General features: G+C 38.2%; 1 protein-coding gene across 1 annotated transcript in view; it reads left to right on the top strand.

The window, feature by feature from the left end:
• The window catches only part of KDM5A (lysine demethylase 5A), an 82,701-nt gene that overhangs the window by 27,015 nt on the left and 39,318 nt on the right, over positions 1-16,368 (top strand). Inside the window, exons 11-14 of the mRNA XM_078338334.1 lie at positions 6,627-6,808; positions 7,716-7,878; positions 9,265-9,384; positions 12,517-12,711. Coding sequence (XP_078194460.1) covers positions 6,627-6,808; positions 7,716-7,878; positions 9,265-9,384; positions 12,517-12,711 — 660 coding nt within the window. The remainder of the gene's footprint in view (positions 1-6,626; positions 6,809-7,715; positions 7,879-9,264; positions 9,385-12,516; positions 12,712-16,368) is intronic.

The following is a 16,368-nucleotide window of genomic DNA, read 5'->3' as shown; positions in this document are numbered from 1 at the left end:
TCAGTCTGAATGTCTTCACACCCTTTCATTGGCAAATGGAAGGTAGTGATTTCATTATTAGAGAGAGATTTCATTTTTTAGCTTTTGCCTTTTTCTGAATTTTGTTTCTGTTCTGAATTTTGAAATTGTTCTTGAGCAAATATTTATATTTTCTAAGCTTTTATAGATCACAGAATTATTACTGTTTTTCTTTGAGACGGAGTCTCACTCTGTCACCCAGGCTGGAGTGCAGTGGCACGATCTTGGCTCACTGCACCCTCCACCCCCCAGGTTCAAGTGATTCTCCTTCCTCAGCCTCCTGACTAGCTGGGACTACAGGTGCACGCCATCATGCCCAGCTAATTTTTTTGTATTTTTAGTAGAGACAGGTTTTCATCTTGTTGGCCAGGCTGGTCTTGAACTCCTGACCTCGTGATCTACCCACCTTGGCCTCCCAAAGTTCTGGGATTACAGGCATGAGCTACCATGCTCTGCCAGATCACGTAATTTTTAAGGATTATTTTATATCAACCCTAACTAACTAATATTAAGAACGTAAATACTAGTCCTGACCCCATTATTGAGTTTTGTATGAATTTTATGAAAACATACTCATTTATTTCTGCTTTTACTCTAACTTCATGTAAGAATGTGGAGATATGCAGGCTTACAGCTGTGTGTTTGTTAGGAGCAGCTTTTGTCCTTGATAGTGATTATTAGATGGGCTGGGAACCCCACCTACTCGGGCTGTTTGATGTTTTCTGTTGTTGAGTAGCATATTATTTTTAACCTTAGTGGTTAATAACAAATATTCATTATCTCATAGTTTCTGTGGGTCAAGCATTTGCGATAATGATCGTTTTTTAATGATACTTTTAGCTTGGAGTCTTTCATGAGGTTGCCATGGCTAGTGGATTCACTTTCAAAGTGGCTTACTCACATAGTTGTTGCCAGGAGGCCTCAGATTCTAGCGATGTAGGCCTCTCCATAGGGCTACTTGAGAGCCATATGGAGTTGCAGTGTCTTCTATAGCCTAACTTCAGAAGTCAGACTTTTTGGCCAGGTGCTGTGGCTCACACCCATAATTCTAGCACTTTGGGAGGCTGAGGCAGGGGGCTTTTTTGAATCTAGGAGTGCGAGACTATTCCTGGACAACATGGTGAAACCCTCTCCCTACAAAAAATGTAAAAATTAGCCGGGTGTGGTCGCACACATCTGTAGTCCCAGCTATTCATGAGGCTGAGGTGGGAGGATCACTTCAGCCTGGGGAGGTTGAAGCTGCAGTGATCTATGATTGTGCCACTGCACCCAGCCTGGGCAGCAGAGTGAGATCCTGTCTCAAATTAAAAAAAAAAAATCAGACTTCATAATATCTGCAGTATCTTATTGGTTACATGTGTGAGTCCTGTTCAGTGTGGGTGGGGGTTATACAAAGTTCTGAATTGCAGGAGATGAGAATCACTGGTGTTGGGGGGTGTATCAGCTGGCTGCTTTTATTATTTTTTATGTAACAGGTAGTTGCACAACTGGCCTAGTATGACTTATTTGTCTGCCAACTGTGAGTCTTTGTGTTAAGTAATTTTTGGATTAACTGGTTGGAATTATTTTGCGAAATGTTCTAAGTTTAAAACTTCTCTTTTTAGTTTTAAATAGTTTGAAACATTGATTCCTGGGCATTAAGATGCCAACCAAACTATGAAGAGATAGGCAATAAAGCCTTTTTTCTTGACTGGGTCGCAGATTTGCTATTTATTTTCTTTTCTTTTACTCAGGACTCTGTTTTTGTTATAAGATGGTATGAGAGAACGCATTTATGACAAAATGATTTTAGGGACTAACTAGACAATGTGTTTGAAATTTTTATACTTTTTATACTTTATTTAAATTTATTACTCTCTGAAAGTTATTTTGTTAAAATAGCACATAACTACCAGCTTTCCACGGGGAATTATACATTCGTATTGAACTTCTGTAATATGAGTTATCCTCTTGGTGTCTGATAACACACCTTTCTGGTATCTTTTTTTTTTGAGATGAAGTTTCGCTCTTGTTGCCCAGGCTGGAGTGCAACGGTGCGATCTCAGCTCACCACAACTTCCGCCTCCCAGGTTCAAGCAATTCTTCTGCCTCAGGCTCCCAAGTAGCTGGGATTACAGGCATATGCCACCATGCCCTGCTAATTTTGTATTTTTAGTAGAGACAGGGTTTCACCAGGTTGGTCAGGCTAGTCTCGAACTCCTGACCTCAGGTGATCCACTCACCTTGGCCTCCCAAAATGCAGGGATTACAGGCATGAGCCACTGTATCTGGCCTATGGTATCTTAGTGTAGTGGAAAAGTACTGCTGAAGTTGTGTCTTATGAAGATAGTGTGCTCTACACACAGGGCTTCTGAGAAATAAAAGTAGGTATAGGACTTGAAATGTTGGGAAGATTTTTTTTTTCTGCTTGTCCTCCTTGCTCCATATTGTCATTGACTAAATTTTGTTAATTAATTTTTAAAGTTTTGTATAGGATAGGAGTTTTTCCATTCCCACTACAACCATTGTTCTTTAGGTCCTTATCACATGTTGAGATGTTACTGTGGTTGTATATCACCGTTGTGTGACTACAGTATCATCTTGTATTTGCTGTCTCTAAGACCATCCCCAGCTTCAGTGATATTCGCGGACTCATGCCTATGATTTATTACAGTGAAATAATTCAAAGCCAAATCAGCAAGGGAAACAATGCATGGGCAGAGTCTGGAGGAAACCAGGCACAGGCTTCCAAGAGTTTTCTCTCAGTGAGATTAGCTAGGATGTACTTAATCATTTCAGTATCCAATCATTCCAAATTATGGCAACACATCTGAAGTGTCGCATACAAGGAAAGCTTATAGATACTCAGTGCCCAAGGCTTTTCCTGGGGCCTTGTGACATGAGCACCCTTTGTGAAACACATACCAAAATTCCAAACTCCCTGAAGGAAAGCATGTTTTCAGCATAAACCACATTGTCAAAATAGTCTGGGGCACTGTGAGCCACTCTTATCATTTAGGGGAAGTTTTATATTAATGTAGGGCATAGTTCTAGTTTCTAGAACTTTGTTTCTAGTCTAGGCCATTCAAGTTTCTAGATGCCAGCCAAGGACCAAAACTTTAAGCAGACTTTTCACACGACAGAAGTCTTAGGCCTGCTGTGTTTATTCCTTTGTGCATACTGCTGCTCTCTGCAATCTCTAATATATTGCTTTTACTTGACATTTAAGTTTGCTGGGTCAGTGGGAATTCATTATGTAATTTTTGTCTACTTTTGTTTACATTTGAAATTTTCCATAATTAAAAGTTTAGAAATAGGGCAGGCATGGTGGCTCATGCCTATAATCTCAGTACTTTGGGAGGTTGAGACGGGCAGATAACTTGAGGTCAGGAGTTTGAGACCAGCCTGTCCAACATGATGAAACCCTGTCTCTACTGAAAATACAAAAATTAGTCGGGAATCCCAAATACTGGGGAGGCTGAAGCAGGGGAATCGCTTGAACCCAGGAAGGGGAGGTTCCAGCCTTGGCAACACAGTGAGACTGTGTCTCAAAAAAAGAAGTTTAGACATATTTCATTCTGTGTTTATCATATTGTTTCATTTTTCAAAACTTTTATTTCCCTTTTGAATACAGGCTGAATCCAAGCTTCTCAGTCCAAAATTTAAGATTAAAGATCTAATCTTTTTTTCTAGTGTTTTTTCCTGTATTTTTGAGTATGACTCTGCCTCTTTGCTAGCTAGACTAATATAGTCTCCCTGTAATTTACCTTTTACATTCTTGAGGCTCTTCCTCCTAGAATGTTTATTCAAATTTTATCTATCCTTCAAAGCTCAACACAATTTCTTGCTTTGCTATAAAGTTTTCCTAACCGTCTTTATTAGTCCATTCTTATACTGCTTTAAATAAATACTGGAAGAGGGGTAATTTATAAAGAAAAGAGGCTGTACACATTCCACAGGCTGTATAGGTAGCATGGCTGAGGAGGCCTCAGGAAACTTTGAATTATAGCAGACGGTGGCCAGAGCAGGAGGAAGAGAGAGAAGCTGGAGGTGCCACACACTTTTAAACAACCAAATCTCGTGAGGACTAGAACAGCAAGGGTGAAATCTGCCCCCATGATCTAGTCACTTTCCACCAGGCCCCTCCTCCAACACTGAGGATTACAATGCAACATGAGTTGTGGGTAGGGACACAAATCCAAACCATACCACAATCCAAACCCATGATGTTCACTGTTTTATTGTCCTCTGAAGAACTGTTTTTCTTTTATCTATATTTGGAGTTTAATATACGTTACCTTGTGTTGTACCTTTTTTTTTTTTTGATCTGAAGTCTCACTCTGTTGCCCAGGCTGGAGTGCAGTGACACGATCTCAACTCACTGAAACCTCTGCCTCCTGGATTCAAGGAATTTTGCCTCAGCCTCCCGAGTAGCTGGGACCACAGGCACACGCCACCATGCTCAGCTGATTTTTGTTTTGACTAGAGATGGGGTTCACTGTGTTGGCCAGTCTGGTTTCAAACTCCTGACCTCAAGTGATCCACCTGCCTTGGTCTCCTAGTGTTGTAACTTTTTGTTTGTAGATCTTGTCTATTCAGTAAAATTCACTATTTTTTCAGTCAACCAGCTGACCAATCAAAAAACATACTGAGTAATACCTGTTGATATTCTTTTATTTCCTTTTTTTGTTGAATTTTAGGAATAGATTTCTTTGTTACTTCTTATTGGAATTCTAAGTTAAACCTATAATTGGACTTTGTTATTCTATCCTCTGTGACTTTTTTTTTTTTTTGAGAGGTTCTCACTCTGTCTTTCAGGCTGGAGTGCAGCGGTGTGATCTTGGCTCACAGCCTCGACCTCCCCAGCTCAGGGGATCCTTCCACCTCAGCCTCCCGAGTAGCTGGAACCACAGGCGTACACCACCACACCTGGCTAATTTTTATATTTTTTGTAGAGATGAGATCTCTCCATGTAGACCAGGCTGGTCTCAAATTCCTGGGCTGAAGTGATCTCCCTGCCATGGCCTCCCAAAGTGGTGAGATTATTGGCATGAGCCACCATGCCTGGCCTTTCTGTGACTTTTTTTTTTTTTGAGAAGGAGTTTTGCTCTTGTTGCCCAGGCTGGATTGCAGTGGCATGATCTCAGCTCACTGCAACCCCCGCCTCCTGGGTTCAAGCAGTTCTCCTGCCTCAGCCACCCTAGCAGCTGGGATTACAGCGCCCACCACCGTGCCCAGATAATTTTTTGTATTTTTAGTAGAGATGGGGTTTCATTATGTTGGCTAGGCTAGTCTCAAACTCTTGACCTCAGGTGATCCACCCACCTTTGCCTCCCAAAGTGCTGGGATTACAGGCGTGAGCCGCCTCGCCTAGCCCCCCTCTCTGTGACTCTTAATTATAGTTTGATAGTTTATATATTTCTGTGCTGCATTATAGATAATTTCCTCAAATCTGTCTTCTAGTTGACAAATTATCTTTAGCTTTATCATTGGCTCATTAACTTCTTACCTTGAGGTTTTTTTTTTTGAACTTGTATTATGGAAACTTCTAAACAGTAAACACAATAATGAAGCTACCCCACCCCTGCAGTTTCTGACATCCAAGTTCAATTATCAACTTTTTAATGGCAGATTCTCATATCTGCTTCTCCATTCAGTCTGTCACGATAGCACATATCATCTATCCTCTAGAAAACTGACACTGTACTCCAAGAATGTAAGTGAAAAGGCAAATAACGTCTTAGAATTGTTATGAAAATAGTTTGACTTAGTGGATCCTCTAGATTCCATTTTGAAAACTGCTCTCCATAAGGTTGATAAGCACTTTAAGTGACAACCTTATATGGCTTCAGGGATGGGTGTTTAAAAGTCATTCTCCAGTGCCTATATCCAGTTAGAAGCCCCTGTGAAATGCCTTGCAACAGCTTCCTTTTTCATTCTGGCTTTACTTCTGCTCTGTTTCCAGAAACTGGGAATTCCCTTTTCTTTTGAGTTCAGCTATGAAGTTTTTATGGTTATTTTTAGAGTTTATCATATATTTCTGGATGTGTTTGTATAATGGTTAGGAGTGATGGCTGTGACTTTCTGCATCATGTCAGTCTTCATCATTGTCACAAATTCAGGATTATGTGTTTTATTATGTTTTGTCAGTATCTAGCACCATTCTATCAATACAGTAATAAACATTTTGGGAAATTATGCTACTGGGAATAAAGTAGAAATAGTAATGTTGTGTTAAGATGGGTCTCATACCTAATGTAGATGATGGGTTAATGGGTGCAATAAACCTGCACATTCTGCTCATGTACCCCAAAACTTAAAGTATAATAAAAAAAATTGGGTCTCATACTATTTTCCTAGCTGGAGAATAACAAGAATTGCTCATGTGCTTTGGAGTAAACCAGAGGTATCTGAAATAAAGGGAAATCCAAATAGAACCTAGACAGAAGGTGGGATTAAATGTTTAGTTATATGAGTTACATGTAGTGGAGAACAAAGAGCACAGATTATATGTACTAGATTATTATAAATATTATAAAATTTTTTACTTTTCTGGGAAGACTCCCTTGATGTTTCTATTGGGCACTTCATTTCTGATCTTTCATTTACCGATTTTTTTAATCTTACAGGAATATGCCCTTTCTGGTTGGAATTTGAATAACATGCCTGTCCTGGAACAGTCTGTTCTTGCACATATTAATGTGGACATCTCTGGTATGAAAGTGCCATGGCTTTATGTGGGAATGTGTTTCTCTTCTTTTTGCTGGCACATTGAAGATCACTGGAGTTATTCCATCAACTACTTGCACTGGTATGTACAGTCTTCTTCAGTACAGCAAGCATGAACTCTACTAAAGTCTAGTGAATTAATGATGCCAGGTTTTTGATCTTTAAGGTTTATAGACAGAAATATATTCAAGGTTTCGATATTTTCTAGGCTTGGCCTATTTTTTCAGGTAGTAAAATTGAACTCAGTGAAGCTATTTAGAGGTATTCTGGAGAGCATTTACTTACTTCGATCCTTGTTGGGATAATTGAAATGTCCATTATTCACACGGACCTGTGAATCAAGGTCATTTGTCAGCACCCTTTGGGACAGTGCTTGCTTTTCATATAGTGTCTTTCCTGTTTCAAGGTGTTTTCACTGATCCACCTTACAGAGTTCATGTGCTGAGTTGCTTTTCTTTTTTTTTTTTTTTGAGACGGAGTTTCGCTCTTGTTACCCAGGCTGGAATGCAATGGCGTGATCTCGGCTCACCACAACCTCCGCCCCCTGGGTTCAGGCAATTCTCCTGCCTCAGCCTCCTGAGTAGCTGGGATTACAGGCACGTGCCACCGTGCCCAGCTAATTTTTTTGTATTTTTAATAGAGATGGGGTTTCACCATGTTAACCAGGATGGTCTTGATCTCTTGACCTCGTGATCCACCCGCCTCGGCCTCCCAAAGTGCTGGGATTACAGGCTTGAGCCACCACGCCTGGCCCCTGAGTTGCTTTTCTAATTGTAGTGATAAGTTTGTATCTACCTGTACATACAACTATTTACTTACCTCCTATTGTGAATAACAGCACAGGTTTATGAGATGGTTGCTAGAATTCAGGGTGTCTAATCCGACCATGGAATAGGAAAAGTTAATTATAATTGGGTGGATTTGAATCAGATACCCTGTCCTCATTGGTACCATGTTCTGGCTAGCTAAACAGTTATTTCTTTTGCTAGGGGGGAGCCAAAGACATGGTATGGTGTGCCATCTCATGCTGCAGAACAACTGGAGGAGGTGATGAGAGAACTCGCTCCAGAGTTATTTGAATCCCAGCCTGATCTTCTGCATCAATTAGTCACCATCATGAACCCCAATGTGCTAATGGAGCATGGTGTGCCTGTGAGTCTTTTGGTGTCTTCCTTTAGTGTTTTTTTTTTTTTTTTTTAAGACAGGGTCTTGCTCTGTTGCCCAGGCTGCAGTGCAGTGGTGTGATGATTGCTCATTGCAGCCTTGACCTGCTCAGCTCAAGCAGTTCTCCTGCCTCAGCCTAATTGAGTAGCTGGGACTACAGGAGCACACCACCATGCCCGGCTAATCTGTTGTATTTACAGAGATGAGATCTTACTGTGTCACCCAGGCTGGTCTTGAACTCCTGAGCTCAAGCAGTCCTCCCACCTCACCTTCCCAAAGTGTTGGGATTATAGGCGTGAACCACTGCACCCAGCCAGTATTTTTAATTTAAAGGTACTTTAGCTTTTGATTAGGTAGAATCACAACATATCTTTTGTTTTGTAACTAGAAATGAGTCATATCATCTTCTAGCCAAATTAGAATTTACCCTCTGAAGGGAACAACTTTTATCTAATTAAGGGAAGTACTAAAGTATGAATCATACTTTATGTACAGCTACCTATTCACATAACCTTCTATTTTCAGTAAGTACCTACTTTAAACAAAAATCTCATATTCTTTGTTATCCCTATGTACCAAAGCAGACGTATTTTAAGTAGTGGCTCTAATAACTAATGCTTATCCTGATTTTCTCATATAAAGATTTCTTAGCTTTTAATACATGAGATAATGAAATAAAAATATACTGCAAATACCTTTTTCACTTTTCAACCTAATTTTGAAGATGTTTCTCAAATTCAGGCTAATACCTGATAAAGTTATAAATTTAATAAAGTTTACGGTAGATAATCAAATATTCATTATAACCTTAAAGAGAAAGTAGATTAACATTTATAATGTTACTTTGTTTTTAAAGAAGAAATTTATACCAGAATCAGACTTTTGAAGAGACATATAGTATTATTGTAAAATAAAGTGAGATTCAGGAAAACTGATTTTCGGGACATCTCGTTGGGGATGTCTCATGCTATGTGTGTTAATCAATTTAGTTAGTTTCCCAAAAATTATCCAAAAGTTGTAAGAAATTCTATTCTTTGCCACTATTTATGATACAAGAATAAAATAACTTAATTGTAAAAATTGTATCAATTTAGGAAACTTGTAACTCATTGAGAGTAATGTTTTTTCTTTGAGAATTTCTTTTGGCTGCTAATTCTTGTCATGAATTATAATCTATTATCAGTGATTATTTTAAGTAGGTAGAGTTCTGGCTACTTCTGATATCATTTTCTGATATGTGTAAGTTGATGCTTTATTGTTTTCAGTTTTAGAAAATGCATCTGAAATTGTCTGACTAATAAAATCTGTCTTCCTCTTTCCTTGTTTTTACTTTTTATTATTTATTTTGTATCCCTGTTCCCAATTTGCATTTAGGTGTACAGGACCAATCAGTGTGCTGGAGAGTTTGTCGTGACATTTCCTCGTGCCTATCACTCTGGATTTAACCAGGGCTACAACTTTGCTGAAGCTGTGAACTTCTGTACTGCTGACTGGGTCTGTTCTATAGCAAGTGGCTGTTGTACGTCTACTAACCGCCCTATAAATATAATGCAGCTTAGTCGCCGTATTTGCTTAGCTGGGCTCAGGGTAGGGTTCATCAGTATTTCACTGGAGACTGGTGTGGCTGTTGTAGTTTAGAAAGCTAAGAAGTAGAGTTCCATCATAGCTTTTTTTTTTCCCCCGAGACAGAGTTTTGCTCTTGTTGCCCAGGCTGGAGTGCAGTGGTGCGATTTCAGCTCACTTCAACCTCTGCCTCCCAGGTTCAAGCTGTTCTCCTGCCTCAGCCTCCTGAGAAGCTGGGATTACAGGTGTCTGCCACCACACCTAGCTAATTTTTGTATTTATAATAGAGACAGGATTTCATCATGTTGGCCAGGCTGGTTTTGAACTCCTAACCTCAGGTGATCCACCTGCCTTGGCCTCCCAAAGTGCTGGGATTACAGGCGTGAGCCACCACCCCTGGCCAAGATTTTATAGTTCTTCCTACCCATTTATTATTTTCCTCATTGTTTGATCTTGCTTCCTTCATTTCCATACTTTTCTTTCCTTTCCCCCATTTTCTTCGTTCCTTCCTTTCCTTTTCTCCTTTGCTTTCCTTCTTTTCTTTACTTTGTCTCCCTTCTGGTCAGGTGCTCAGAGGAGAGAGATGATTTGAACTTGTAAATGGTCCGTTGATTCTTTCTGAATCCTTCTTTTCTAAGGGGAGAGACAGGTTGGTGTAAAAGTAATAGCGGTTTTTGCCATTGAAGATACAGGTTGGTGCAAAAGTTCAAAAGCTTTTTTATGCCTTTATGAGGAGTTCCTTCCTTCTTGCTCTGTACCACCTTTGTGAAACCTATGATTTTTTTTTTTTTTTTTGCACCAACCTATAATTTTTCTAGCCTTTGCTTTCTCTGAGTATTTTTGGGACTTATTAAGGTGACCAAGCTTATAGAGATAATTTAAAGTATTAATTTTGCCATATTTTCAGATACGTAGCTCTGTGATTTTTATAATATTCCTTCATTTTTTTTTTTCTGATAGGTGACTTTACTAGTCTTGCCATTTTATGTTTTTTCTGTTCCTATTTTTAATTTTAAAAGAGTATAATATTGAGATCTCTGCACTATATACTTGTATGTAAATGGTAATGCTAGGTGATTGCTATTTTGCTTTTGTATGAAGTAGATAATCAAAAATATTTAGTGGCCTGTTAAGTTGCATGGGAGAAGATTATACAGTGTATTTATGATACGCACCGACTATTGTCTTGTATTGGTGCTGTTTTTGTTGCTTCTGTTAACATTTTGGGGAAATTCTTTAATAATATTGGATCTTATGTTTTCTGCAGGCACTGTAATTTATTAAATTCTATTATTAACCATATAGAGATTGTTTTTGTTTCCTTTGCTAATGAGTAAAATGATACAATGAATAGTCTCCCATCAATAGTCTTACTTGATAAGTAATTTTGAACTTTTTTCTTATTAGGCTTTGGAAACAGCATAATTTAGCAGGAACAAGACTAGGCTTAGAATTTTTGCCTTGAGCTTGAGCTCTGTTTCTAAAAATTCAGCCAACACTTACTGACTGTGATTTACATCTTAATTGGCCAGGTGTAGGGTAGAAAATGGGAGGATTTAGAAGGAGGTGGAGATAGTTTCTGCTGTTCCCATTCTTACTGTTACTGATGTTTGACCTTGGGCAGCTTTTAAAATTTCACTGGGCCTAAATTTTTTAGCTGGATGTAAAGATGCTAATAGATTCATTTAATAACCTCAGGCAAGTTAGAGGATATGTGTGGAAGCCCTTGAGACTCTTTAGAAGAAGAGTATAATATAAATTATAAGTTATAGCAGTTTTATCTCTTGAATAAATTAATGGGACTAAGTTTTATAAGTTACAGTGGGTAATCAGTTCTGTTTTATGTGGCTTCCTCACATGTTACTGTAAGTAAGAATTGTAAATCCCAAAGTGTGATTTTTTTCTTCTGCTTGTTTCTGTATTGAGGCTATGTGAGAAATGTTTAAAGAGTACATATTTAAGATATGAAAGAGTTGTATGTTAATAGACAAAATTATTGTGAATCATAAGTTCAATATGTATTATTTTATATATATGTATACTTTTTCCTTGAGAAAGGTTTTTCTTTGAAGAGTATGGAAACACTGCATAATGCAGATAGCCTTATATTTTCTGTGATTCCTCTGATTCCTTTCTTCCTTTCTCAAACTATAGATGAATCTACAGTTCTTAAAGACCCATTTTCTTATTTTTTGTCTTTTATATTACAAATCCAAACAAAACTCCTTTAGCTATCTAAGTTCTTGTGCCTGAGCATAGGAAAGAAGTTGAAGCTGGAGTCCATATCTAAGTGTAGAGCATTGCTATTGTCATAATTTGGCTTGTAGCTTGATAATTATGGAAATTTTCAAAATTTATTTTAAGGCTTTATTTGTTTATTTACAAAAATGATCATTTTGTCATTTCATTGTTAGGAAAATAAAGTATGTAATTTTATAATTTTACTTCTTTGAATTATCTTTCTGTTAGGCTTGTTATTTAAAATAGTTTCTAGATGCTAAAATCTAAATCATCTTTTGTTTTGATTTTTGCAAAAAAATTAAAAGTCAGCCAGTGTGGATTACTTACTACTTTCTCCCTCTTTCCTTGTCTTTCTTTCTTTTTCTTCTAATAACTTCTGTTCTTTTTGTTCTGTGGAAATTTGAGTGCTGAATACTTCTACTTAACCCTTTTTGGCCTGAACTTATTTAATTATTTATTTTTACAATATTTTTCTTTTCCTTGTAAGGGCAGGCTCATGTTAAACTTCTCTAAAAGAGTTTGCTGCCTCATTTATATACCAAAGAACTCCTTCTTCTTGAGGTACCATAAATAGAAAATTAGCAGTTTAGGCCAGAAATTTAGTATCTCAGATTATGGGAATTTTTTGTAGGTAAATGTTTGAAATTCTGGCTGGGTCATACAGGATTAATATTTACAATTAATCTAATATTGCCTCTTATATTTAAATGGTTTGTTGTTCTGACTTCTTTCTAATAAAAGGGAGGAACTGGAGGGCAAAAAGTGGTTCTGTTGCTGGATTTGTTATAAGTGAGATATTTAATTTGGAAATCTCATTTTCAGTTGCCCATTGGACGTCAGTGTGTAAATCATTACCGACGCCTAAGGCGCCATTGTGTCTTTTCACATGAGGAACTTATTTTCAAGATGGCAGCAGATCCAGAATGCTTAGATGTGGGGCTGGCTGCCATGGTCTGCAAAGAATTGACTCTCATGACTGAAGAAGAAACACGATTAAGAGAGTCTGTTGTACAGATGGTGAGTTTACTGAGCACATTTTCTATGTTTGATACTGCTTATGTGTTATATTAAATAAACCTATAGTTAGAATTTTCGTCTCTGATCCCCTAGGAGTTGAACATAAAAATAACTTATTTGGAGAAGATTTTGTATTTTTATAATCGCCATATTGGTTTCTTCAAATTAAAAACGTTTTAGGAATTTTATCATCTCTAGATTTTTAAAACTGAAGTCCTCTCAGAATTTCTTAGGTACATATTTACCTTTTAAATCTTGTATATACAGTGTTAATTGTTTAAACAAGAAAATTTAAATTGTTTTTTCCTCTGAGCTTTGTGTTGAATAAGTTACGTTTCTGGCAATTACAGACTGTCAGTTTGAATTAATCTTTTCCCTGCCCTTTAAGTAATTTGATGAATAGGAAGGATGGAATAACCAAGAGTTTGGATTTTGAATGCTTAGAATGAACTAAGCATCATTACGTTGAACTGGGAAATATATGAGAAAATGTGTGTCTTCAGCATCATCTTGGCCCGTTCCCTCTAATATTTCCTACATAACTAGCTAGCTTCATTAGGTTTATACCATGCTTCCTCCTATTTTTGTATCATGTCCCTCCTCCCTCTCTGCCTGATATTCTGTTTTTAAAATAGCTTTGTTGAAGCATCATTGACCTGTAATAAACTGCATATGTTTAAAGTATACGATTTGATAAGTTTTGACCATGTATATAATCATGAAAGCATTGGTACAATCAAGATAATGACTATATCACCCCCAAAAGTTTTGTTATGCCTGTATGTCATCCTTCCTTCCTGCTCTGTACCACCTTTGTGAAAGATGGGTTCTGTCTGTTGCCTAGGCTGGAGTGCAGTGGCACAATCATAGCTCACTGTAGCCTCAAACTCCTGGTCTTAAACAATCTTCTCGCCTCATCCTCTGGAGTAGTTGGGCTGCAGGTGCGTGTCACCATGTCTGTCTAAGTTTTTAAATTTTTTATAGAGGTGGAACCTTGCTTTGTTACCTAGGCTGGTCTCAAACTCCTGGCTTCAAGTGATCCTCCTGCCTTGGCCTCCCAAAGTGTAGGGATTACAGGCATGAGCCACCATGCCTAGCCACCCTATGCCACCTTCTTCTCTTGCCCTGAATCCCCAGGAAACCACTATTCTTTCTTTGCTTATTTTTTGGAGAATTTTATTCAGATTGAATGATGCAGCTTATACTTTTATGGTCTAATCTCTTTCAGTCAGCATAATTACTTTGAGACTCATCCATATTGTTGCACATACTAATACTTTTTTTTTTGAGACAGAGTCTTATTCTGTCACCCAGGCTGGAATGCAGTGGCACAATCTCGGCTCATTGCAACCTCTGCCTCCTGGGTTCAAGCGATTCTCCTGCCTCAGCCTCCCAAGTAGCTGGAATTACAGGAATGTGCTACTGTGCCCAGTTAATTTTTGTATTTTTAGTAGAGATGGGGTTTTACCACATTGGCTCGGCTTGTCTTGAACTCCTGACCTGAAGTAATCCACCTGCCTCGGCCTCCTAAAGTGCTGGGATTACAGGCGTGAGCCACTGCACCCAGCCTGCATGTGCTAATACTTTATTCCTTTTTATTGCTCACTAGTTTTCCTTTGAATAGATATACCACAATTTGTTTATCCTTTCACTTGTGGATGGACATTTGGATTGTTTACATTTTTTGGCTGTTAGAATTAAATTTCTCTGGACATTTGTGTACAGCTTTTTGCATGAACATATGCTTTCATTTATCTTGAGTAAATACTAGAAGTGGAATGGTTGGATCATATAATATGTATGTTTAATATTTTCTAAAAAACTATGAAACTATTCCAAAATGGTTGTACCGTTTTACATTTGCACCAGCAGTGTATAAGCGAGTTCTAGTTGCCTTACATCCTCACCCACACTTGGAATAGTCTTTTCAACTTTAGACATTCTAATAAGGTTGTAGTGGTATTTCATTATTTAATATTCCCACTTTGTACTTGTATTCTTTTTTTGTTTGTTTTTGAGATGGTGTGTTACTCTGTTGCTCAGACTGGAGTGCAGTGGCATGATCTTGGCTCATTGCAACCTCCACCTCCAGGTTCAAGTGATTCCCCTGCCTCAGCCTCCCAAGTTGCTGGGATTACAGGCATGTGCCACGTTGCCTGGCTAATTTTGTATTTTTAGTAGAGATGGGGTTTCACCATGTTGGCCAGGATGGTCTCGAGCTCTTGACCTCAAGTGATCCTCCTGCCTTGGCCTCCCAAAGTGTTGGGATTACAGGCATGAGCCACTGTGCCTGGCCTATACTTGTATTCTTAAAAGTTTTATATTGATTATATATTTATTTAAAATGGGATTCCTTTTCTCATTGCTTAGAGTCTTTCTTTTGAATTTTGAAATTTTAAGTACATTGGCGGAGACTCATGAAATATGGTTTTGTGATAAGTCCTCCATATTTCCGATTTAACCTGAATGGGGTATTATTTTCCTTGTCCTTTGATAATTTGAATGCCACATCTCCTGATCCTCTACCATGTTTTTTTGTGATACCTTGATCAAATAACATACCTTCTCCTTGCCCTCTCTTTGTGTTATGGACTTGTCTTTTCTATTTTAAGAAAAGTTTTCATTTTATCTTTTACTGAAAATCTTCAGTGGTTTTCCTGTGGCCAGGACTCGAATGTCCTCTTTCACCCTTCATCATCATTGTCATTCTGTTTCCACCATACTTTTGAAAGTCTCAGAGTTCACCAGTGACACATTTTATTGCTAAATTCATTGGTTTCTTTCCGTGTTTTCCATCCCCATGACCTCCTTATCGCATTGTATGTTGCTGCTTTGGTTTCTTTCCCTAACATTTGCTCTACTGTTTTTTCAGTCTCTTTGATTATAATTGCCCATCATTTCTAGTTCATTCTCCTTATCTCCCCAACAATGTGTGCAGAGTTCAGCTTTTCACTGTTTATTGTTGTTATTTGTTCTATTTATCTAGGAATTCTCATCTATTCTTAGAGTCTTAAGTCTTTCAGCTTTTACCTTGTGGTTTCAGTTCTTCTTAAAGTTTCCTCCTATTATATGTATACACAGGAATTATTGTCTCTTTGAAAGAGGCTGTATCCAGATGCTCATTTGTAATCTGTGTTTCCAATATGTGTATTGCAAACTTCTGTTTAGATTTTTATCATCTCAGTTTCAGCATCTGAAACAGAAAATCTCTTTCCTTTCCACCTTTCACAAACCACTTTTCTTTCCTAATTGCCTCATCTAAGTTAGCACAATGACCATCATGTAAAAACCTAGTGTGATCTTGACTCATCTGTTAACTTTTTTTGTCGGGGGCTGAAGTCTCCCTCTGCTGCCCAGGCTGGAGTGCAGTGGCGTGATCTCAGCTCACTGCAACCTCCACCTCCTGAGTTCAAGCAATTCTCCTGCCTTAGCTTCCTGAGTAGCTGGGGTTACAGGCATGCATCACCTTGCCCAGCTAATTTTTGTATTTTTAGTAGAGACAGGGTTTCACCATGTTGGCCAAGCTAGTCTTTAACTTCTGACCTCAAGTGATCCGCCTGCCTTGGCCTCCCAAAGTGCTGGGATTATAGGTGTGAGCCATCACACCTGTCCTCATTTCCATCATAGTTATCTGTTACTTAGTTTTTTTGTACTATT

Source organism: Callithrix jacchus, chromosome 9, assembly GCF_049354715.1.
Source record: "Callithrix jacchus isolate 240 chromosome 9, calJac240_pri, whole genome shotgun sequence".
Lineage (NCBI taxonomy): Eukaryota > Metazoa > Chordata > Mammalia > Primates > Cebidae > Callithrix > Callithrix jacchus.
The sequence above is the reverse complement of the archived record's forward strand: the minus strand, read 5'-3'. Positions and strand labels throughout refer to the sequence as shown.